This window comes from Moschus berezovskii, chromosome 27 (genome assembly GCF_049115385.1).
Source record: "Moschus berezovskii isolate FMDL1 chromosome 27, NW_MosBer_1.0, whole genome shotgun sequence".
Classification (NCBI taxonomy): domain Eukaryota; kingdom Metazoa; phylum Chordata; class Mammalia; order Artiodactyla; family Moschidae; genus Moschus; species Moschus berezovskii.
The window spans coordinates 20645675-20670204 of NC_142486.1; the positions used below are offsets into that span (position 1 = coordinate 20645675).

Sequence of the window (24530 nt, forward strand, 5' to 3'; positions counted from 1 at the left end):
CCTTCACTGGTCAAAAACAATTTACTGAAAACATTTTCTCCCACAAAGGAGTTTTCTTGTCCATCAGATTTTGCCAGTTTCACCCACTGCTATGGCAGACAAGCTTTCCTAGCTCTGAAGGATAAGCTAGATCATCTTCAAGCACCCCGGAGCCTGCCTGACCACGGTTCCCATTCCCTCTGCCAGAGCCCTCCACTCACCCAAAAGCCTCTCCCACCCAAGCCCTTCACCTTGGTGACTGGGAACTCAGAATCTGACTCAGACAGAAAGTGAAAGTCGCTTAGTCGTGTCTCACTCTCTGCAACCCCATGGACTACACATATACAGTCCATGGAATTCTCTAAGCCAGAATACTGGAGTGGGTAGCTTTTCCCTTCTCCAGGGGATCTTCCCAAACCAGGGATCAAATCCAGGTCTCCCACATTGCAGGCAGATCCTTTACCAGCCGAGCCACAAGGGAAGTCCAAGAATACTGGAGTGGGTAGCCTATCCCTTCTCCAGCGGATCTTCCTGACCCAGGAATCGAACCTGGGTCTCCTGCATTGCTGGTGGATTCTTTACCAACTGAGCTCTTGAATTCAATCTGGGCTCTGCGGTTTCCAGGAAAACTCTTTACCCTTCCTAAGCCTATTTCCTCACCGATGAATCGAGGTGATAATAAGGATGATGATTCAAAGGGATGAAGTCTGAAATCTCCAGCTCACTGCAAGCCCTCAGATATTAGCTGTCATTGTTATCACTGTCACCATCATCATCTCTCCATTCCTTTCATGCAGTCCTCAACTCAAATCTATGTTTGAACCTGTAACTGTAGAAACAACTCTTTAACTTTGTGCCTAGTTTTCTCAGCATAAAACGGGAATAATAAAGTAGTAGCCTCACTGGGCTGTTGTGAAGATTAAAAGGATTCAGTTCCATTCAGTTCAGTCGCTCAGTCGCGTCCGACTCTTTGTGACCCCATGGACCACAGCACGCCAGGCCTCCCTGTCCATCACCAACTCCTGGAGTTCACTCAAACTCATGTCCACTGAGTCAGTGATGCCATCCAACCATTTCATCCTCTGTTGTCCCCTTCTCCCCCTGCCCTCAATCCCTCCCAGCATCAGGGTCTTTTCCAATGAGTCAGCTCTTCACATCAGGTGGCCAAAGTAAGAGGGTTAATACACATAAAACACTTAGAACCATGCCAGGAACATAGCAAGTACTCAATAAACGTCAACGTGAGTCAGCAGCATTGAAAGCCTTATTTGAAGATGTCCAGGAAGCTTCCCTGGCCAGTCTTCCCCTGCTGATAGAGACTCCCCTGGGAACATACACACACACTCAAGCAGAAACAGGTCTAACCCAGATTCATTTTTTCTTCTTTTTGTAAATGAATTTATTATTTTTAATTGGAGGATAATTGCTTTACAATATTGTGCTAGTTTCTGCCATACATCAACATGAATCAGCCACAGATATACATATATCCCTTCCCTCTTGAACCTCCCTCCCACCTCCCACTTCCCACCCCTCTGGGTTGTCACCGAGCACCAGCCTTGAGGTCCCTCCATCATGCAGCAAGTTCCCATTGGCTATCCATCTTACACACGGTAATGTACAGAAGGTATATGTTTCAACATTCCTCTTTCAATCTGTCCCTCTCTTTCCTTCCCCCACTGTGTCCACAAGTCTGTTCTCTGTCTGCATCTCCACTGCTGCCCTGCAGACAGGTTCATCAGTATCATTTTTCCTTAATTAGGTCCCATTTGTTAATTTTTGTTTTTTCTTGAACCTGATTTTTTTTTTTCTTGGTCTCATTTGGAGTGCCTTGGCCCCCAAGTGGCCCTTAGGCCCCAAATCAGAGAAAGCCAAAAGGGAAACACAATGAGGCCAGCTGTCATTTGAGCCCCTACCTATCAAGGACACCAGAGAACAGAAACACACCCTGGGTCCCAGCCCTCGGAAGGCCCAGCTGAAGGCTGCCCTCGGCAGGGAGTCGCCCCGGCGACACAGCCCACCTCTCTGCCTGCATGCTCTTCCCACATCTTCCGGCAGCTCTGTGAGGCCCCTGAACACCTCCTCCTTTCTCCCCCTGTGCTGATTCTGTTCATAAAACACTTCTTCCTCAACCCACAGTATTCCCCAGGAAAACCAGTTCTCCATCTGCGGAAGAGGGACAGCTCTCTGCCAGCGCTTGACGCAGCACTGGGACACTTCGCCCAAGAGACAGGTCAGGCCAGGCAGTTCCATCAAAACCAATAATTTCACTTATAAAAAAAGAAAAACTCCTATCCCACACTTAGAATTCTACGTGGAAAAGTAACTTTCATCAGTGATCTGTTTAAACCTCAAAGATGATCATTAGAATAATCTTGGGATAGAATGATGGGATGAGAACACAATATCTAATTATAAAGGATTGAAAACAATGCACATATATCATCTCTAAAAATAAGTAAAGCCTCAACAGTCCATGAACCTCAAGAGGCAATCTCACGAGCCTCCAGACCTCTTGTCTGTATTTCTCACAATGACTTTCAAACCACGTTGACCGTTACCCACAGTGAGAAATGCATTTTATATCTGGCCCAGTTCACACATGCCTATAAATGTTCACATGAAATAAAAGTTTTATGAAACCATACTTGTGAGTGTTATGCATTCTGATATTTTCAAGTTTATTTTTTTCATGGTGTTCACGACCTACTAAACTGATTTCATGACACCCTAATGAGCGATGATCCACAGTCTAACAAACATATTTAAAGGAATTCAAGAAAACTCCTCCCAGCGTGGACCTGCAAGAAGGTATAAGGGTGAAGGTCAAGGCACCAAGGTTACAGAGTCCAGGCTTAGAATAAAGCTGGAGTCACCTGTGACTCAGGAGAGCATGGTGGAAGGAAAGTAAGGGGAGGCATGTAAACCCAGGTCTCCGCCCAGTAGCTAGATGACCATGGGCAAGTCATTCCCATGTCCTGCTTGGATTAAGCCTACTTAGATTAAGGCTCTCCATAAATGGTATTTCAGTGCTGGAAGATACAGCCTATGAACCTACATGACAACTAAATCGGTTTTGGGAAGGGACCAAGGATGAAAGCCCACAAGGTTACTAACAGTCAAGGAGACAGGATTTGGAATGTCTCTAAGAGACACCTGGAAGCAGGCTGTGAACCCCACAGAGGATTCCCTAGACCCTCCTCACACCTGCAGGATCAGGACACTAGTTCCCTCAGAAGGCCAATGGTTCACAGTCCTCCCTAGGACTCCTCCCTTGAAGAAGAAAGCTGCCTTAGGCTTCCCTGGAAGCTCGGTGGTCAAGAACCCACCTGCCAATGCAGGAGACACGGGTTCAATCCCAGGTCCAGAAAGAACCCACATGCCATGCAGCAACTAAGCCCAAGCTCCACAAAATTACTGAGCCAGTGCACCTGAAACCTGTGCTCTGCAAAAAGAGAAGCCCACGAATGCAATGATAGAGTAGCCCCCACCCACCTGGTGCAGGTCCCACTGTCCCAATTCTGAAGGACCATCCCAGCTCCAGCCACCAGACTGGCTTTGGCCTCTGTTACAACAACTGCACTGCAGTTCAACTTCTCCCTTCCCTGCTTCCCTCCCTCCTTTACAGAGGTTGTTCCCAAGAGCTCCTCCTCCTATAAGCCACCTGTCTGCAAATCTCCATCTCTGAAGACAAAGCTGCAATGACATTGGCCAGGGTCACAGGAGGACATTTAAGTAAAAATGCTACCTTTAGGATATTTTTCAAAGATGTTTTTGAGAACTGTTTTTCAGAACTAACATTTAAGGAGCAATCACATGTTTTTGCATTCCAGGTCTCATTCAATCCTGGGAGGCGGGCTCTGTGCTGTTACCTCCATTTCACAGATGAGGAAACCAGAGATTCGAGGGGTTAAGAAAGGCACCCAAGCCCTCACATGTGATCAGTGGAGGGGCTGAGGTCTGAACTCAAGCCCTAGACCTCATCCCGCTCCACTGAAGCTCTGTAATCACATGGGCCACGTGGAATGACACAGATGCACTCACGTCTGTCTCCTTCTCAACTCTCTCCCTCCTCGATGGCAGGGGCCTCGTGCTGTGGATCTTAAGTACTCAGTGTAGTGCCAAGTCCACAGCAGGACCCGGGCGGTAGTAATGTGACAATATTTGGTGGTGTACTCCACAGTGATGGTGGTGGCAGTCAGTGCTTTGTGTGCACAAAGCCCTGGGCTATGCCCTTTACATAAAGCATTTGGCCCTTTCATTTCTCAGTGACGAGTCCTTTTACGATGTCTAAGTGGTGAGTGGGCTTCCCTGGTGGCTCAGCAGTAAAGAGCCCGCCTGCCAATGCAGGAGACGCAGGTTTGATCCCTGGGTCAGGAATATCCCTGGGAGAAGGAAATGGCAACCCACTCCAGTACTCTTGCCTGGGAAATCCCACGGATAGAGGAGCCTGGCAGGCTACAGTCCATGGGGTCCCAAAGAGTCAGACACAGGCTACAGTCCATGGGGTCCCAGAGCCAGACAGGACACAGCGACTAAACAGCAGCAGCAAAGCTCACTTGGTACCCGACACAGATTCAAGTTCGGTCTGGCAGATGCACACTGTACTGGAGCTAAGGAGTCATGAGGGCCACGGTGAAACTGGCCTGGTAGGGTTCCCCAAAATTCCACACGGTCTTTGTGGCTTTTCCCATCAAGAGGAAGAGGTTCTTCCCCTTTTCTTTCTTCCTTTATTTCTCGGGTGGGCTTGTGATCTGCTTTCACTAAGAGAATATGGGAGAAGTGCCATTGGGCAAGTTCTGAGCCTAAACTTCAAGAGGCCCTGTGACCACTTCTCATGCGCTGGGAATGCACCCACCACCAGGTGGCCGAGCTCAGGCCAGCCCGCTGAAGATGAGACCACCTGTAGAAAGCCGCAGATGTCGCAGGTGTGCCTGCTGAGGCCCCAGACACGAACAGCCAATCCTTGCCTAGACCAGAAGGACCGCTCAGCTGAGCCCAGCCCAAATTACTGACCCACAGAAACATGAGCTAAATAAAACGGTGGTGATGTGAAGCCACTAAGGACTGGGGTGGTTTGTTAAACCCAGATATCTGTGTCCAGTCAAATATCCAAAAGTAGAACCACCAAAGGATTCTTCCATAGAGGAGATGACGAATGAGCAAAAGACTTTTCCAAAGAAGTAAATGAATGAGCTCATCTCTGACTCAAACCAAAGTATCTGCAATGTCCACTGGCAACCAGAAGCAGCAAGAATTCTGACTGGCTGGAAAACTGGAAATTCTGACAAGAGCCAGATTGTTCTACCAGCTAAAAGCAAATAAGAGTGTCTCTTTATTTCATCCTTAGCAACACAAACAGACTGTGTTCTCCCCCAAACATCCCCTCCTGTGTTTGATGAGATAAAGAGGTCTAGCATTTCACTTCTCAGGTTTAAAGAAGTCAAGTTAGAGGTAAAATCGAATACACCAGCTCCAAGGAAGTCAAAGGAAACCACGGCTCTGGAGGCTTCAGGAGGGTTCGCTGTTTCTCAGCAGGCACCCAATTGTTTTTACTCCAGAGCTGGTCGACACATCCCAGTACCCCTGAGGTTGACGCACCCCTATGCCCAAGCTCCGGCCAAGAGAATGTGAGCAGAAGCAATTCACATCCCTTCCAGGCTGAAGTGGCTGTGAAATGAGTGTGCTTTCTCATATCCCTTTCCCCATCCTCCTGCCTAGTGGCGAGTGACTGGTAGGGAGGCTGCCTGACCAGGATCACCTGCAGTAGATCTGTGCCATGAGTGAGAAATAAATCCCTTCCTGTCAAGCCACAGAGGTGTCAGGGCTTATCTGTTACAGCAGCTTTCACAGACTCTGACTAATACCTCAGCAAAGAGAGAATGTTTTAAATGCAAGCCCGAAAAGTAGTTTATGAGCTCAAGTTCTGCTGGTAATAACACAGCCGCATTACTGGGTGTGGGAAAACTGTCAGGATGCCCTGGCTTCCTTGTTCTACAGTTTGCAACCGATGGGCAACATTGAAATGAAAAGCAGATGTCCCCCCAAGAAGGCAAACGGCACCATCCCTCTATGGTTGACTCCAGAAGGTGCTTGTCTCCCCTACAGATTTCACTTCTGTGTGCAGAACTGAAAAAGTCCCCACTAACATTTCTCAGATTCTCTATGACTTAAAGCTCTGTGCTTTTTTTGGCTGCACCACATGACTTGTGGGATCTTTTTTCCCCAACCAGGGCTTGAACCCATGTCCTTAGCAATGAAAGGGCAGAGTCCTAACCACTGGACCACCAGGAAATTCCCAAAGCTCAATGTTTTTTTAAATAAGTGTCATATCATAAGAGAAGATGGGTACAAGCCTGCAGCTCAATGGATGGTCACAATCTGAGCCCACCGTGCAACCGGCCCTCAGGTCAACATCGCCCACACTCTAGTGCCCCCTCTTAGTCCCCACCAGTCTTCCTGGAGGTAATCACCATCCCAACTGCTGTTGCCTAAGATTACCACAGATGATTACTTTCATCTGTCCCTGAACTTCAAGTGCATGGAATTCCACGGAACATACTCTTGTGCGTCTGGTTCATCCATGTCGTATACAGCTGGCGTTTACTATCATTCCTGTACAGTATTCCACTGTGGACTGCCGATGGCCATTTTAGTAGCTTCCAGTCTATTTATTGTGAAAGGAAATTATTGTCACTCTAGCCTACCAGGGTCCTAAAGTCAGGGACTTCAGCGGAGAAACTCTTTGTCTTTACCGAGAAACGTGGCCAAAGCTGAGGTTAAGATTGAAGCATTCACATACTTCTGAAAATCACTCTTCAACAGGCTTTAATGAGGACAATTTTTTTGTTGTCGTTCAAACAAAAATGATCAGAGCTTGTAAACCAGGAAGTGATGCGCTCTTTAGGAAAACTGTAGATCAAGCTACAGCAAAACTAGCACTAAAACCCAAATCAAATGACTCCCTCAGTGGACTTACATTCCCCATACCATTCATTTATTTAAAAGGTATCCATGAGTACACACCACATGCCAGGTATGGGCCTGCGTACTCCAGGAACAGCAGGAAGTGAGAGAGAGGGAGTCCCACCTCTCTGGAAACTTACATTCTGGTGGGGAAGACAAACACTAAACAGTCAAATAAACACACAGTTAGAACATGGAGGGGCTTCTGTGGTGGCGCAGTGGTTAAGAATCTATTTTCTAATGCAGGGGACACAGGTTCAATCCCTGGTCAGGGAACTATTAATAAGATTCCACATGCCATGGGGCAACCAAGCTCACACACGGCAACTACTGACCCCTAAATATCACAACTAGAAAGAAGCCTGGGTGCCGCAAGGGAGATCACACAAGATGCAACTAGAACCTGATGCAGCTAAATAAATAAATGTTTTTTTCTTAAAAAAGAAAATGTGAAAGTGACAAGGGATTATGAGATTGTACCAGGGGAGAACCTGATTTGGAAGATCAAGGAAGGCGTCTCTGAAGAAGTGACAGCTGAACTAAATTCTGAACAATGAGTAGGAGGGTAGTGGGGTCAGAGGAGAGGGGAGAGCCATTCAGGCTCAAGATAGAGCAGGTGCAAAAGCCCTGGGATGGGCAGAGCTGTGTCATGCTGAGCAAGACCAGCTAGAGTCTTAAGCTAGAAAGTGAAATGCAAGTTGCAGTGTGGTTCAAAGAGAGGCTTGTGAGGGCTCAGAGAAGGCAGATGTTAAGGATGCTGACTTAATCCTGGAAACAACAAAGCCACCAAAAAGATGGACCTCTAACCAAAATGGAAAATGTCCTTCACCACCCTATATGCCAATGCTGCTTCCCAAAGCATAATGTTTCCCCAGAGAGAATTATTAATACTTCCAACCATACATTTTTCCAGGCACACAAAAAAATCCAGGAGGGAAGGTCTTCAAAATAGGGCTATTCCATAAGAATCACCACCCCCACCATCACATCAAGACAAGAGACCGTCCTGCAGACCTCATCCTCTACCTTCAGCCACATTATTTAGAAGTCTTCTTCAAAGGGCACATAGATATTCCACCCACAGCCTAAAGGGACCCCCAAATTTTAAAGGGAAACTGGTCCAAAATCTATTTAAATTTGAAATGCCATCAACACGTTTTCAAAATGAGGCCGCAGGTGGGGCAATCACAGATTTCAATTCAGCTTTCTGAGGTTTCCCACCAATGAAAGCATGGAAAGCCAGGAAACTAGCACGGAAAGCACTGAGCTCACCCACGTTCAAATCACCTCTCTGGCCGCAGCTGAGCACTCCACCCTCAAATCCACTGTCGGTTTCCCCAAGTGCTCTTGACCATGACATGTAAGCACCTACATTCTTGCATCATGTCCTTGACTCGGGAGCATTCATCTTGTCTCCCAACAAGATGATAAATTCAGTTAAGGACAAGACAGAGTCCAGCTGTGGAAATAATGGAAACAACTGTGTTTATCAAGTACTTACTGTGTATCAGCAAGGAGCTCAGGAAACAACGGCCACGAGCCGTATAAACTAGGTTCTAATGACAGCCTTTGACCTCTGAAAAAACCAAAAGCTCAAAGAGCTTCAGCAACATGTTCAAGGTCCCATATGCGTGTACTCATTTGCTCCGTCGTGTCCAACTCTTTGCGACCCCATGGACTGTAGGCCACCAGCTCCCCTGTCTGTGGAATTGTCCAGGTAAAAGCAGGTTGCCATTTCCTACTCCAGGAGATCTTTCCAACCCCAGGGATCGAAGCTGCATCTCTTATGTCTCCCGCATTGCCAGGCGGATTCTTTACCACTGCGCCACCTGGGACGCCCGCTATAAGAAGCCAAGACTTAGGAACTTCCCTGGTGCTCCAGTGGTTAAGTCTCTGTGCTTTCAATGCAGGGGGCATGGGTTCCATCCCTGGTTGGAGAACTAGGATCGCATGTTCCACTCGGCAGAAAAAAAAGAAGCCAAGATTTATACTGACGCCATTCTGTCTCCAAAGCACAAATTCTTTACCTCCAGTGAAACATGTGCTCAATAAACACGAGCTGGGTGCGTGAGAGCAGGAGAGAAGGGGAAAAGGAGTAGGAGGATTCCTTCTAGAGACAACATCATTTCTGTGGCCTTCTACAATTAAAGATGCAGTGAAGAGTGATATCCCTATTGTTAGAACCATAAAAATAACCCAGTAACCACCTCCCAAAATAGAATCATCAACAATATGACTGACACGAAAATCCAAATGTCTCTTTAGGATGTAAAAAATAGCAGCAGCCCCTCCACGCTCTGGGAACACCCCACACACACACACACAACACCCATCAACACCACCACTGCTTCTAAATGGTCATTTCAGTTTCTCTTATCTGACCTCCAACCCCACCAGCCTGGAATTTCAGGAACTGAGTCACAGCAATTACGGTTTCAGAATACATCTCATTCTCTTTTTCGAACATTTGGTCATCTCACTCACCCCCACACATCCCGCTCTACAGCAATGACAACAGTCACTTCCTAGTCACTATGCTCCTTCACAAGGTCCAGACACACACCCCCCCAGCCCTCCACATGACGTTGCCCTCCCACCAGCTCCTCCCGAGCACACACACCCCCCCACTTCCTGTTCCTGCCGGAGCCCTGTTCACTCTTCCAGGGCTCCAGGTTGCTCTCCTTTGCCTGAAACACCCACCCCATCCCCCACCCCCTGTCAATCTGGGAACTCCCACTCCTGTTGGAAGATTGTTCCCAAATGTCAGCTCCAGTGTGCAATCTTCTCCCCTCCTCCCAGGAGTACAGATGTCATTCAAAGCCTTTTCACATCCTTGATGTAATACTTCTCATTTATGTACGGGAAGTAACTGGTCCTGCTGTTCTCCTCTCCCCTCCAAAGACCAGAGAGATTTCCAAGGGCAAGGGCAGTGTCTTATTTCTTTCCAAAGCCCATACTGCAACCTGATGTTATACAATGTATTTCTTCTAGGTTACTTTATTGCTGTTCTTCTAATAAATGTCCCTGAGGGCAGGTGCTCTGGCTCCTTTACTGCTCTAGTTTTAGTTCCTAGAACAGTACCCGATTCATAGTAGGCACTCAGTAAATATTTACTGAATGAATGGGTAGATGGACAGATGGCCAGATGGATGGGGAAATGGCTGGATGGATAGATGGATGGATGATGGAATGGAAAAACAGCTGGGTGGATAGAGGAATGGATTGGTGGGTAAATGGGTAGATGGATAGACAGATGTGAAAGTGAAAGTCAGTCTTTTCCGACTCTCTGCGACCCTATGGACTCTACAGTCCATGGCATTCTCCAGGCCAGAATTCTGGAGTGGGTAGCCTTTCCCTTCTCCAGGGGATTTTCCCAATCCAGGGATCAAATCCAGGTCTCCCACACTGCAGGTGGATACTTTACCAGCTGAGCCTCAAGGGAAGCCCAAGAATGCTGGAGTGGGTAGCCTATCCCTTCTCCAGCAGATCTTCCCGATCCAGGAATTGAACCAGGGTCTCCTGCATTGCAGGTGGATTCTTTACCAACTGAGCTATCGGGATAGGTGTATAAAGGCGGGATCATATTTCACCAGCCCAGGGTCACAAGGCCATGAGAAGACAAAGCCAGGATAGGAAATCGTGTGTTTGATTTCTGAGCCTTCACTAGCAAGTCCAATTTTTACTGCCTATCTGGAGGCCCAAAGTTTGGTTAACTGGGCAGTGGCAAGGTGAAAGAAGAGTCTAGAATTTCCCCCAGGAACACTGTTACTGTTGGCAAAGTTAATTTCTGTTTACTAAGTGAATGCCAAGACTCAATAAGGAGGATCAGAACCCTCCTAGTCTGGATCTGAGTTCCCCTTCTGACCCAGTAGGGCAAATTTTTGCATGTGGGCTGCGGGGGAAACAGACATCCAAAAGACATAAACAAGCAAGCAAAGGACAATTACTAGGACTGACATATATACACTACCATGTGTAAAACAGATAGCTAGGGAGAACCTGCAGAATAGCACGGGGAACTCCCCTGGGTGCTCTGTGATGACCTAGAAGGGTGGGAGGGAGGTCTAAGAGGGAGAGGATACACACACACACATACACACACATATACACACGCACATATATACACACATACACACACACTCACACACACATATATATACACACACACATACACACACACACATATACACACACATATACACACACACATATACACACGCACATATATATACACACACATATATACACACATACACACACACACATATATACACACACACATATATATACACACACACACACATACACACACACACATATATATATAGCTGATTCAGTTTGTTGTGCAGCAGAAACCAACACAACACTGTAAAGTGACTGTGTGTGTACGCTAAATCGCTTCAGTTGTCTGACTTGCCAATCATACCGACCGTAGCCTGCCAGGCCCCTCTATCCATGGGATTCTCCGTGGAAGAATATTGGAGTGAGTTGCCATTTCCTCCTCCAGGGGATCTCCCCTGGGAGGGACTGAACTCAGGGACTGAATCCGCATCTCTTATGTCTACTGCATCGGCAGGTGGGTTCTTTACCACTAGTGCCACCTGGGAAGCCCCGTAAAACCACTCTACTCTTATTTAAGAAATAAAAAAAGAAAGTAAAAAAGAAAAGGTAGCAACGACAGCAACGACAACGACAGTACCATGAATAAAAGCTATCATCCTGAATAAAGGCCGTCATCTCTTCCAGACACTGCCAGTCTGAACCGCTGTGCCTTTCAATTCTGTGCAACACGGCTTCTCTCCAACACCAAACGTTTCTGGGAAGACACCGAAACCCCCCCTTCCCGACTCACGAGGAGGAAGAGCCAGGAAGAAATGAGGCCCAGAGGTAGAACAGCATGAGGCTCAACAGTAGTTAAAAGTGGATTTCAGGTAGAAACTAATACACCTGTATGTTTCTATAATTCCCTGTAGTCCTTTTATTTAAAAACACACACACACACTTACAAAGGACTCAGATTTGTATGGGAGAAACGGAGACTTTCTTCTTGAAGCAATCAGAAAGATGGAAAGAGAACTGAAAAAGATCTTCCTCTACATGGGAGTCAATGCTGCTTATTGTGAAACTACTTAAAAATTATCTTCCCAACGAGAGAAAACACACCGCCCAAGCCAATGGAACGAACCAGCAATAGGAAATCAGTCATGGACCCAGGGTGAGGAAGGTATTCAGCAGAAAATGCAAGTACTCTTGTGCCCCTGAAAACTGGCTTTTCGCTCACAAATGCCTTTCACTGATAGATTTTGCTTGCTCTCTCTCTCTTTAATTGAAATATAGTTTATTTACAATGTTCAATGAGTTTCTGGTGTGCGCAGAGTGACTCAGTCATACACTTCAATATCTTGTAATGAACTAATGGAAAAGAATCTCTGTGTGTACACACACACACACACGTATAATTGCTCTATTTATTCTCAGTCTGTTGCCTCAGACTTGCCCCTCCATCTCTGAAATGGTGATTTTTCTCCTTTAGAACAACCTCAAATGGCAATCCCTGAACAAAAAGGAAGCCAGCTCATCACCTGAGTTATTAGCTAAGAGGAGACACGTTCTCTGTCTGTCAAACTGAGAGAGAAGCCATCTTACCGTAATTGTCTAATCCTACTCAATAGTCATCATACATGCAACCAAGGCACAAACAGATTCGGGGCTTCTCCGCAGAATGTCACAGAGATAAGACCTCCTGTGTATCTTTATCTACAATATGAGCAGCTTCACAATACAGATTTTTTAGCTCCAGTTCCTTGACAACTCAGACTTTCTCAGATTATCTCAAAGAATGAGAAGTTGTTTGCTTTTTAATTCCCTGACTCCACCCCAGCTGTTACACAGGTGAGCATCCCCTACATGCCCCCACAGCACCCTGAACATTTCTTCCAAAGTCCTTAACAAGAGAGAAAATTTTTATTGGCGTATAATTGCTTTACAATGCTGTGTCAGTTTCTGCTGTACAATGAAGTGTGGACACTGTGGAATCAGCTACATGTATACATGTATCCCGTAGCCTCTCCCTCTGGACCTCCCTCCCCCCCACCCCCATCTCACCCCCTAGGTCTTCACAGAGCACCGTGTTGAGCTTCCTGTGCTTTCCAGCAGGTTCCCACTAGCTATTCCACGCAAAGTAGTGTATATATGTCCATCAATCTTCCAGTTCATCCCACCCTGCCCTTTCCCCTCCTCTGTGTCCACATGTCTGTTCTTTAATCTGTATCTCTATTCCTGCCCTGGAAATAGGTTCATCTTTACCATGTTTCTAGACTCCACAGATATGCATTAATATATGATATGCTTCTCTAACAAGAGTGAAATTAAATATTGCTGCAATGATTTGTATCGCTAGAATCTCTTCTCTCTCCCATTACACTGGAAGCCCCATGACAATAAGAGTCTTTCAATCTCATTCACCATTGTGCTTCTGCCATCTAACATAATTCCTGACACGGGGAGTTTAATGAGGAAGGAAGGAAGGATGGATGGATAAATAGACAAACTTCCCACCAGATTTCCAAGCATTCGTCACACCTCCAAATGCCACATGTAAACACTCTGGATTTTGTATATGCTATAAAAAGGTCAACAATCTATCACACATTTTTTTTTACTTTTGTACTACTTTATTTTTTAACCATGTGTGTTTTAAACAACCACCCCCCATAAAGATAAATGTCTAAAAAGAAAGACGAGAAGGACACAAGGTTGCTATTTCCTGGGGTCTCTCTGGATCCACTCCTATGGGGACCAATGAGGCCTCATCTGTTTCTGGTGTGTGTCTTTAGAACATAAGCAAGTGCTGGACCAAGTGGTAAGCAGGGCCTCCTTCCCACCTCATCACCAAATCCCCTTCTCACCTGCCTCTTTTCTAATTTTACCCATTTTCTTATCTTTTGTCAGTTTTTATGTCCTCTTTTCTTTTAAATTTAATCTTAAATTTGGTATTTCATATTAAGAAGAGATAAGAGTTGACAAAGTTAAGTTAAATGCGTTCACATTTGCTCGGACATGTCTGACTCTTTGTGACCCAGGGACTGCAGCACGCCAGGCTTTCCTGTCCATCCCCATCTCCCAGAGTCTGCTCACATTAGGATTAATTTGAAACCTACTGCTAGGGTCTAAGGCAGCTCTATTCAACAGAACTTTCTGCAAAGCATTATAAATTTCAGTGGAGACACGGGATGAGTGAAGTCAAAGAATCCTTGTGATCAGATCAAATGCCAAGAATGATAAGGGACCAAGCTTTTGAAAACATCAGCCAGAGATAATGAAATTCTCAGCTGGTTCCCCTCTCCAACCCAGAAATTAATTGGACTGCAAAGACAAAAGACCAGAGGATTAAAATTGTAGTTAATAATTTAATGACTTGTAGCTGAAAAGCATCCAAAGGAGATGCATGCTATCAAAATTGTGACATGCTGGTCCACATGTGTGTGTATGCACATGTGTGTACCTGTGTGCATGTGTAGAGACAGAGGCAGAAACAAAAAGGCAGGGAGAAGGAGACAGAGGCAGAGGAACCAGACCCCAACAGCAAGAACATGTACAAATTATTTTCAAACCTTCGGTTTATCTTTTGACCAGTTAAGTTCTCTGCATCTTTTTCTTTACTGACCCAAATACACCATAAGCAAGCTACATCTGCTTCCGGGCAGTACTTGGAGTATCACTAGTACTCAGAAATAACATATTTTTTAATGAGTTTCTAATAACTGTTATATCACATCAACTAGATTTTCAAAGGTCATATTTTCCATATTTACTTAGAAAGGCATTTTGTTGCCCAGTGACCAAGCTTCAAGTTCTCCCTGAGTGCTCTCCAGCTCAAAATGAATTGGCTGCTACCTTTTCAACAAATCAACCTTTCTTCTTGTTCAGATCCAGCGTTAATCTACCCTTAAATTTTTTTACTTCATTTGGGACTTTGAGCCCCAAATCCTATTTCAGGTGGAAAAAAATAAAAAGTCAAACTAACAAACAGAAATTCAAAAAGCCTGTGCCTTTTATCCACTTGGGACCCCTAGAACACACTCAGAAGAAGCCAAGAGATAAGTGGAGTCTCACTCACAGGCCTCTGGGATCTACTTCTGGGAAGGGAGAGAAGTGGAATAATAGAGGCTCCGGTAACCTGTAGCCTGACATGTGCCTGTACACACAAAAAAAGGCCCTCTTGGTACCTCCCTGGTGGCCCAGTGGTTAAAACTCCACGTTTCCAATACAGGGGGAGCATGTTCAATCCCTGGTCGGGAACCTAAGGATCCCATGTGCTGCACAGCATGGCCAAAAACAGAGGGGCCCTATTAATGATTTTACTGAGAAAGTTCAATGTGAAATTGAAGATACCATAAGTTCCCAGGGAAAAAATATGTCAAAAATAAAATGAACGTTTGATTCATCTTTGTTGTTTTTAAAAAGTACATATTCTAATTTCTATGTGCTAACTACAGACTAAAATAAACTTGAATCCTATAAAGTCAGTGTTGATGAAACCAGCAATGACCGGATTCATGCAATACTTTGGGGATTTTTAAGAATAATGTCTATTATAAGGTTTTAAAAAAGCAAAGGGAACTATATTCAATATCCTGTGATAAACTATAATGGAAAAGAATATTTTAAAAAGAATGTCTATATGTGTGTAACTGAGTCACTTTGCTGTACAGCAGAGATTTGCACAACACTGTAAATCATCTGTACTTCAATAAAAAATAAAAATTAAAAAAGAAGGCTTAAAAACACGTTTTCTAATCTATGCAGGAAAGAGAACAACTGGTTTATTCATTACAATCATCAATGCTAGGTTTTCATAGTCAGAAAATTAGTGCACTGGGGTTTTTCGAGCGAATCCATGGCAAGTTTAGATTTTTCTCACAAGAAGGGTGAGAAAATATAATCTAAGCAAGCTGGCTGTCTGGGGCCAGACTCACTGGTGTCACCTGAAGTCTACAAAGAAACATACCTAAGAAGAAAACCCACCTAAATACATGAAAGTCACATAGTCATTTAATGAGTTTGCGAATTAACTGTCCCCTTTTGACACAGTTCCCTACAGCTAAAGAAGTAATAATTATCATCTATCTTAGAATTATCGACAGTGGATATTTCTCTTGTACCACTTCATTACTTTTCACCATAACCCTATGAGGTAGGTACTATCAGTCCATTTCACAGCTGAGCACACTAAGGCCACGAAATATGGAAGACTTGCCCAATTTCACACAGTTGTAGGTGGCAGAGCATAGAATCAAACCCAGTTCTTTCTGACTCCAATCACATGCTAGGAATTCTAAATCTTTGTATTTTATTGTCTCCCTATTTCTAATGATGTCACTTTAAAAAAATTTTTTTTTTTTTCTTCTCTGCCAAACTGCAAAATCTTCTTGGGGTAAGTCTAATTCCACCCAAAGCCTTAATTACAACTAAGGCACAACTGCAGGTCTGCAGCTCCTCTAAAGAATGTTACAGAGACAAGTCTGCTTTACTTATCTGAGGGGTCCTATTTCTTATTCAGAATGTAGGCAGTTTCATAATAGAGATTCTCAGCTCCAGTCCCCTGTCACCAGAGATATTCTTAAACTACCTCACCAAGAATGGTTTTATAGAAAATACAGAGATTGGAAACAAAATGGGAGAAATTATGTGGCAGTCAATCTAGATTTTTGTACAAAAGAAAGAAAATCTATTCTTCAGCTCCCTGAGCACACACAAATTTGCAATTTTCCATGGTTTATGGACTCTCCATCCTAGCATCCCCAATTTCCATGGCAGCACCATGGAGCCTGGGGCTCAGTGGTTTTCTTGCCTTATGATCATCCTGCACACCTCCTACCCAAGAATGGCAGAGGCTGGATCCCCAGTCCCTTCTATTTTTGAGATGGAGACCCCCCCACCCTAGCTTTTAGCTGGGAATAGGGCTACATGAAATTAACATGACATTTCCCACACACTCCTTTGCAGCAGGGTGTGGGTATTTGATTAAGTTCTAGCTAATAGCATTCAGGCAGAAGCATAAGAGGCAATTTCCAGGACAGGGAACATGTGTCCTTCGCCTTCCTTTACCATTCCTCCTACCGTTGGCCGAAATAAGGATGTGATGACTGGATAGTCCAGCATCCTTCTTGAACCACGAGATAATTTTTACTTCTGGGATTGCAGAGTGGAAAACTGAAAAGAACACAGGACCCTGGCCTTTGGACTTCTGACTTTGGTGACAGAATAAAACCTTAGGCATTTTCTATGCAATGCTGATCCCATTTTAATTAGATTCACCCTGAGAAAATACGCAGTGCCGAAAATGCTTGAATAAGGAATAGCTCTAAGTTTCCAAAATTAGTCCCAGGTAATTTTGAGCGTATCTGAGAACAATCTTAAGTAAGAAGCAAGTGTTAGCTGCTCAGCCGTGTCCAACTTTTTGCGACCCCATGGACTGTAGCCCACCAGGCTCCTCTGTCCTTGAAAATCTCCAGGCAAGAATACTGGAGTGGGTTGCCATTCCCTTCTTCAGGGGATCTTCCTGACCCAGGGATCGAACCCAGGTTTCCTGTCTTGCAGGCAGATCCTTGACTGAGCCACCAAGGAAGCCCCAGGATAAGAGGATAATCTTTCCCTTTCCTGAATATCCCTAAGCATGAAGTCCTAAACAACTCAATTTCAAGGGCTGTCAAACTGCCCCTTCCCCTCTCTTGCTCCTTCCCATCCAGCCCAGTTGGAATATATGAGCAAAGCAGAAACATGAGGTGACCACGTGTTCACAGCTGGATTTTGACTCTCACATGGCAGCTGGTTTCATAGCAAAGTAACCCTGCAGCCCAATCTCCTCTTACACAAAGCTGCCCCACCACTAGGTTAGTTTGGAGACAATCCTAGGAGATGATATCTTCTGAGTGCTTAGTCTGTGCTGAGCTCTGGTCCAAGCATCTTACATACTGTTAACAACTTGGAGCCACTTAGAAGTTTTTAAAGGTAAGTATCAAGGAGATCCAACCAGTGCATTCTAAAGGAGATCAGTCCTGGGTGTTCATTGGAAGGACTGATGCTAAAGCTGAAGCTCCAATACTTTGGCCACCTCATGCGAAGAGCTGACTCACTGGAAAAGACTCTGATGCTGGGAGGGATTGGGGGCAGGAGGAGAAGGGAATGACAGAGGATAAGATGACTGGATGGCAGCACCGACTCGATGGACATGAGGTTGAGTGAACTCCGGGAGTTGGTGATGGACAGGGAGGCCTGGTGTGCTGCAATTCATGGGGTCACAGAGTCGGACACGACTGAGCGACTGAACTGAACTGATTGCTATTACTGGACCCATTTTATAGAGATGATGAGCCTGAGGTACAAAGAGGCTAAGTAACACAGCTGCAAAGTCTCAGGCCAAGATTCCAAGCCACAGTCATAGCCTGACAGGCTGTGCACATGCCCACTACCCTACACTGCCTGGAGAGGAGATAAAAGCGATTTAAAAAATTAAGCATGGCGACCTCTTAAGCTGCCGTATTTCATTAGAAACTTTAATTCTGCCTTACTAGCTGCACCAGAAAATGCTGACACTGTCCCTTCTTTGAATAAAAGGATCTCCCGCTTCAGATGTACCATTACCTGCATGTTGCAAGCAATGTTCCCACCGTTAATAACTGCAGAGCAGGTGGGAGAGAAAAGCAGCATAAAAATGTTCAAAAATCACCCCAGACCTCAACAAGACACAAAGACAGAAACTGATTCATGAAAGTGAGAGGTAACCTCAAAGATCTGCGTGTTCCTGGGCTAAGACACCACTGGCATTCTGCTCGAGGGGTTAACTTTCTAGAAAACAATCCAACAGTTTGCACCAGGACCAAAATGTTGCCATTTAAAGCGATGTGGGAAATCCTCTCATGCAGTGTGTAAAACCGGGCCTCCAAATCCTGGTAAAGGAGGACGGGGATGGGGGTCTATGACACTCCTCAGCTGAGCGGGCTCTGCTCAGATCTCAGGTTAGAGGACACACAAGTCTCAGAAGAAAGCAGTACCACGCTGCAAGCATTCTGTACAACTGACAATGCCACCCACACTCACCAGGGATCACTTTACTTTCTCTGGAGGGTGGAGGTGCTACAACTAAACCATCAGTCAGTGCTAAGTCACATCTCAGACTCTTTAATATTCAAATGCTTTCTTCCCCTGATCTCTGTCCAGCTTATCAGGGCAATCAACTTGTCCCTAAGACATTCCCTAGAAATGTGACATTTCTCACCAAACTCAGCCACAGCTGGTCTAAAAACGCGTACTTTCCAGACCAGAGGTTGAAACTCTAATGCCTTACAGGGGCCAAAACTGGGTGAAGCAGGCCCGGTCACGATCAATTGAGACAAAATGGTAAATGTGCACCCTGCCCATGAAAACAGCTGCTCTCAGCTCCAAATGGTAGTTCTAAAAAGAAAGTGGGACCGACAGTCAACAAACTTAAAGTTGCAAAGTCAGATACGTTTGTGAAATCTTCAGTTCTAAAATGTTGACATCGAATTAAAAAAATGTTTGACACCCTAAGGGCTAAACAAGACTACAGGTGATTTGGCATCTGGAGAGAGAATCTGCAACCAGCGACAGCTGAGTCACCCCTAGGCTGGGCATCCCTGGCTAGGGTCAAGGATCTCAGGCCTGATGCAAGGACCCAGGTAACCAGTCACTTGGAGTCTTCCTGTACCTAGCCAGAAGAGAGAAAGGGCAATTTAAACCAGGATCTGAGAAGCACTCCATCTGGAACCACTTCTTCAGAGAGGGCAGAGGCCCAGCGGACAATCACGGTCGCCTTTCTAGGGGATACACCATCTGCAGAGGCAGAAGCCACCTGTAGAGACTTCTATGGGGAAGGGAAGTGGACAGGCATGAGAGCAGAAATCAGTGGGGAAGGGCTTCCCAGGTGGCGCTAGTGGTCAAGAACCTGCTTGGAAAGGTAAGGGAGGCAGGTTCGCTCCTTGGGTCAGGAATAGCCCCTGGAGGCAACCCATTCCAGTGTTCTTGCCTGGAGAATCCCATGGACAGAGGAGCCTGGTGGGGTACAGTCCATGGGGTCGCAAGGAGTTGGAAATAACTGAAGCGACTTAGCACTCATGCGTGCACCTATCTGGCCAACTGACCAGGCAGGACAGGTTCTCTCTTCGGATAGCTGTAGGAAGGGAGAAAGGGTGGATACACTTCCTTGGCCAGCTGGGCCTCTCGGCCCCACCAGTCCTTCCTGGATGGAGCATCTCCGCCCCACATACAGCACCCCTTGTATTAATAAGACCTTTCTGTGGTGATGAATTCCTAGTTTGGGAGGTCACTCTGACAGCCGTGGTGCCTTCACTCTCTGCCCAATTCAGTCACTTCTAGGAAGTCTTTTTCTACCTTCTCTTTGCACAAATGGGCCAAAACCCCACAGCCTACCTTGGCACTGGAATCCTTGCTTCCCGAAGCCCCTGCAAAGGCAGAAGGAGGCATGTCAGACAGCCCGAGGGGCCCAGCCGCCGCTTAGTTCCCCCGCAGAGTCACCCACTTCCCCCTGTCCCTCCGGCCCAGGGGCAACCTCCCGGCCACAGGCGGGTGCCCAAGACTCTTCCGCCTTTGAGGGGGAGGGCGAAGGTAGGAGTTCAGCGGTAACCTCCATCTCCCCTCAAAAGGCATAAGAGGAGGTTGCGACCACCAGGTGGCGGGGTGGGGGGAGCGTTTCCGTCGTGGTGGGGGCGGAGGGCAGGCAGGAGATCTACCCACAGAGATGCCCGCGTACCCTCGGAGAAAGAGAAAAGAAAAAGACGCATCCGGAGGGAGACTGGCAGAGCCCCCGCGGCGGTGGTGTTCCCGGGAGGACAGGGAGGGAGAGAGGACTCCCCATGCCTAGAGGGACCGGAGACCGGAGGGTTCCCGCAGTGATGTGCACCGGGAAGCCGAGGAGTGGAAAGGAGAACCCAGGCCCGCAGGGAGGAGCAGAAAAGAGATAATACAGGGCGCTGCCCTCGGAGACACGGAGGAGGAGGCAAGGATGCCCTGTGCCCGCAGGGAGATAGAGAGAGGACACTCAGGGCGCTGCCCCCGGAAAGGACGGAAGGGGGGTGAGGGTGCCTCGAGCCCGGAAGGAGGTGGAGGAACAGGGAACCCCGTGCTAAAGGGCACTAGAGACGCTGCCCTCCCGGGGAGGGACAGCCGTCCGCGCCGCGGCCCCAGGGCGCTCCGAGGCGGCTGGGAGAGAGACAGGGCAGGAGGCACCCCGCGGTCGGCCGTCTGGGACCGGGGGGAGCGGGAAGCCGCAGGGCCGTCCACCGGGGAGTCCAGGGCAGAAGAGTCCGCAGCGGGGAGCTCCGGGGATGCGGGGCTTCTCCTCCCTCGGAGGCGCAGGGCGGAGGGGGGGCGCGGACAGGGTCCCCGCGCGCGCGGCGCTGCCCTCGGGGCCCCGGGAAGGTGCCCTGCGCCGGCGCGCTCTCACCAGATGAAGTCGGTGCAGTGGCTGCAGAAGGTGGGCTGCTTGAAGAAGCGGGCGGTGAATTTGTGGTTCTTCACCTCGTGCACGTTCTTCTGCCGGAGGGCGCCTTTGCGGGCGAAGCGCACGGTGCTCTCCTCGCCCTCGCTCGGCGGCGGCCCCGCGGCCGGGTCAGCCATCTTGCGCGCGGGGAGCCGGGAGCCCGAGAAGTGCCGGCCCGGGGCCGCGGGACCGCGGGCTGCGGGCCCGGGAGGCGCGGGAGGAGGCGGCCGCTGAGGCGCCCGGGGCCGCGGGCGCTTCCTCTGCGCCGGCTCTGGCGGCCGCGGCGCGCGGAGCTGGAGCTGTCACTCGCCCAGCTGCCGCTGTTCGTCCAGCTGCGCTTGGCACCGCTGGCCCCAGCTGCGGGGGAGGGGGGGCGGAGCCCGGGGAGGCCCCGCCTCCCTTATTTGCATCACCTCCAGGCCCCGCCCAGCGCCGCCAGCTGCTTTACATATTAGCACCCCGAGGCTGCCGGCCTCCCAGCCAAGCGTTCTCAGCCGCAGCGCTGCGGCGGCACCGGGGACCGCAGTCGAGAACCGCCAGACCTGAGCCTCGCTCCCCGCCCTCGCCGCGCACCCCCGACCCTGTCCTCGGCCTGGGTTGCAAGAAGGCTATAAGCACCTTGGGTGCGCCCGGGGGAACCGAGAGCGGAAAAAGACTGATGGAGCTGGGGTGGGGTGGGGGGAGGAAACGGGGGAGCGGTGGGGAGTGGAAAGGGTGGGTGCGACGGTTTCCAACCGGGCTTCTGCAGAGACTGGTACCCATCCACAGCCGATCTGTGCCACCGGTCACTCCGCACGCGGCTCCTGGAGGGACGGGCTCCCGCTGTCACTCATTCGGAAAGGCCTGTGGCTCCACACACTCACACACACAGACGCACACACGTACTGCAGAGGGAAGGGAGGAGCAATCATTATTTTCTATATACACGTCTAACTCGACCACGAAGACAGTTCTTGGCTTTGCTCGCCTGATCGTTTAGAAGAAAACTCCCTACCTTCTGTCCATCCCCTCCACAAAGAGACTCAGTTTCTGTCAACTGTAAAATGGGGCCATTAAAGGGAGTGGGGAGGTGGAGGGAAGAATAAATTGGGAGATTGGGCTTGACTTATATACACTACTGTATATAAAATAGATTAATAAGGACACACAGTGTAGCACAGGGAACTCTACTCAGTACTCTGTAATGGCCTACTGTTGTTGTTTATTCGCTCAGTTGTGTCCTACTCTTTACAACTCCATGGACTGTAGCCCGCCAGGCTCCTCTGTCCATGGGATTTCCCAGACAAGAATGCTGGAGTGGTTTGCCATTTCCTTCTCTAGTGGATCTTCTCAACCCAGGGATCGAACCCAGACCTTCTGCATTGCAGGTGGATTCTTTACCACTAAGCCACCAAGGAAGCCTGTAATGTCCTATAGGGGAAAGAATCTAAAAAAAGAAACGAAAAGAGTGGATATATGTATATATGGATACCTGATTCACTTTACTGTACACTAATACAATACTGTAAATCAACTATACACCAATAAAAAATGTTTATAGGTGGGGAAGAGGGTTGGGAGAAATTTAAGAGGCCGGTGTTTCCCCAACTTTCACTCCTGACCCATCTTCACAAATGCTGGTCATATTTGTGAACCATCTAGGGAAAAATGTTTATCTAGTTTCTGAGTTTGAATAGCAAGAGGTATACATACTATGAAAATCTCTCCAGATGCTGCCACTTGCCCAAAACACCTGTGCCTGAGGTCTTCTTTTGTTTATGGGAGATTACCAAATGTTACAGAGATGTTAAAGACACACTAACATTCAACTGGGACTCTCCCCTGGATGGGATCTGAAAGATAGAAATGCAACCGAAGAGTAATAATTATCTACACGAGTAATGCAGTATGATTTAGTGCCCCATCCCAGAGGCAAAGGGCCTGGGAAATCCCATGGACAGAGGAGACTGGTGGGCTACAGATCATGGGATCGCAAAGAGTCTGACACAACTTAGTGACTAAACAACAGTATCCATGCACTGCACTTGAACATTTACCCACCGCGCTCCACACTCTGGGAACACAGTGCTGCATTAGACTGTGAACTCCTGCACTAAAACTAGGCTCTGAGAACAAGCTCTGCTCACCATTATGTCACCTTGCACCAAGCTCTCTGCCTGACACCTCCTCAGAGCTCAGTAAACATTGGTTGAATGAGTTATTGTGTGAACAAGTGAATGAATGAAAACTTAAAGGACATTATCTCTTTACCCCCACCCATGTCCAGTAAGTGTTCAATAATAATAAACATCAGGTGCTAGGTGAGTGTCACAGATACTTGCACTGTTTTATTCAGTCCTCTAGGTAACCCTGTGTCAGTTTAGGAACTTTCATGATGGATAAAGTCAGCAAGGCTCAGAGTGATTAAAAGAGACACCCAAAGTCACGTTGTCGTTGAATGGTGGTTAAACCTGCTGAAGCACAAAGCATTCTGGTGACAAAGGGCTGAAGGAGGGCCAGATGGAATTGAACCAGTTACGCTGAACTTCTGCCTAATGAAGCTCAGGTCCTCCTAGGATGATTTTGCCTGGAAGCTGCTGAGTCTAAATCGTTATTAGGGGGCATGTGGAGAGCGATAGCTGTCGTAATGGAATGTCCTTTCCCTACGTAGTAATTCAAAGGTAACAGGGAAAAAATAGCCTTCACTTTTAAGTTTGACATGTTTGGGAAACTGGACGTGCCTGTCTATTATTAGTCCTTTAAGAGGCCCCAGCATCTTCCAGGGAGGCTTGCAAAAACATCCCAGGAGACATTGCTGCTGAAGTAGGTTTTCTTTGAACTGATGAGCTGGAAGCTTACAGCCCACATCCTGCCTTTTGAATGAAGAGTTCTGGATGGTTTTGGTCTATAACAACAAACAGGACCTCATGGGGCCTGGGCCTAAGAGGCAAAAGCTGGTAGATCCTGAAGAACCACTCAATTCCTGAAGCGGCTGCACTATCTAAAGATGGGGAACACAGTTCCCAGTGGGCCCAGATCCTATAGAGCAGGGGTCTCAATCAGGTGGCCTTGGATACATTCTTTT

General features: G+C 47.4%; 1 protein-coding gene across 3 annotated transcripts in view; it reads right to left on the reverse strand.

Moving 5' to 3' along the window:
- The window catches only part of PRKCB (protein kinase C beta), a 381063-nt gene extending 359236 nt beyond the window's left edge, over positions 1–21827 (reverse strand). The window contains exons 1-2 of one of the 3 annotated variants that reach the window (XM_088833029.1): positions 21431–21826; positions 20398–20429 (exon numbers count right to left, since the gene is read on the reverse strand). In XM_088833029.1, the coding sequence (XP_088689155.1) occupies positions 20398–20429; positions 21431–21603 (205 nt within the window). In that variant the 5' untranslated portion in view covers positions 21604–21826. Of the gene's footprint in view, positions 1–20397; positions 20430–20737; positions 20905–21430 lie in introns of those variants that run through there. The other 2 variants (XM_088833028.1, XM_088833030.1) reach the window with 2 other exon arrangements.
- Positions 21828–24530: the final 2703 nt, after the last annotated feature.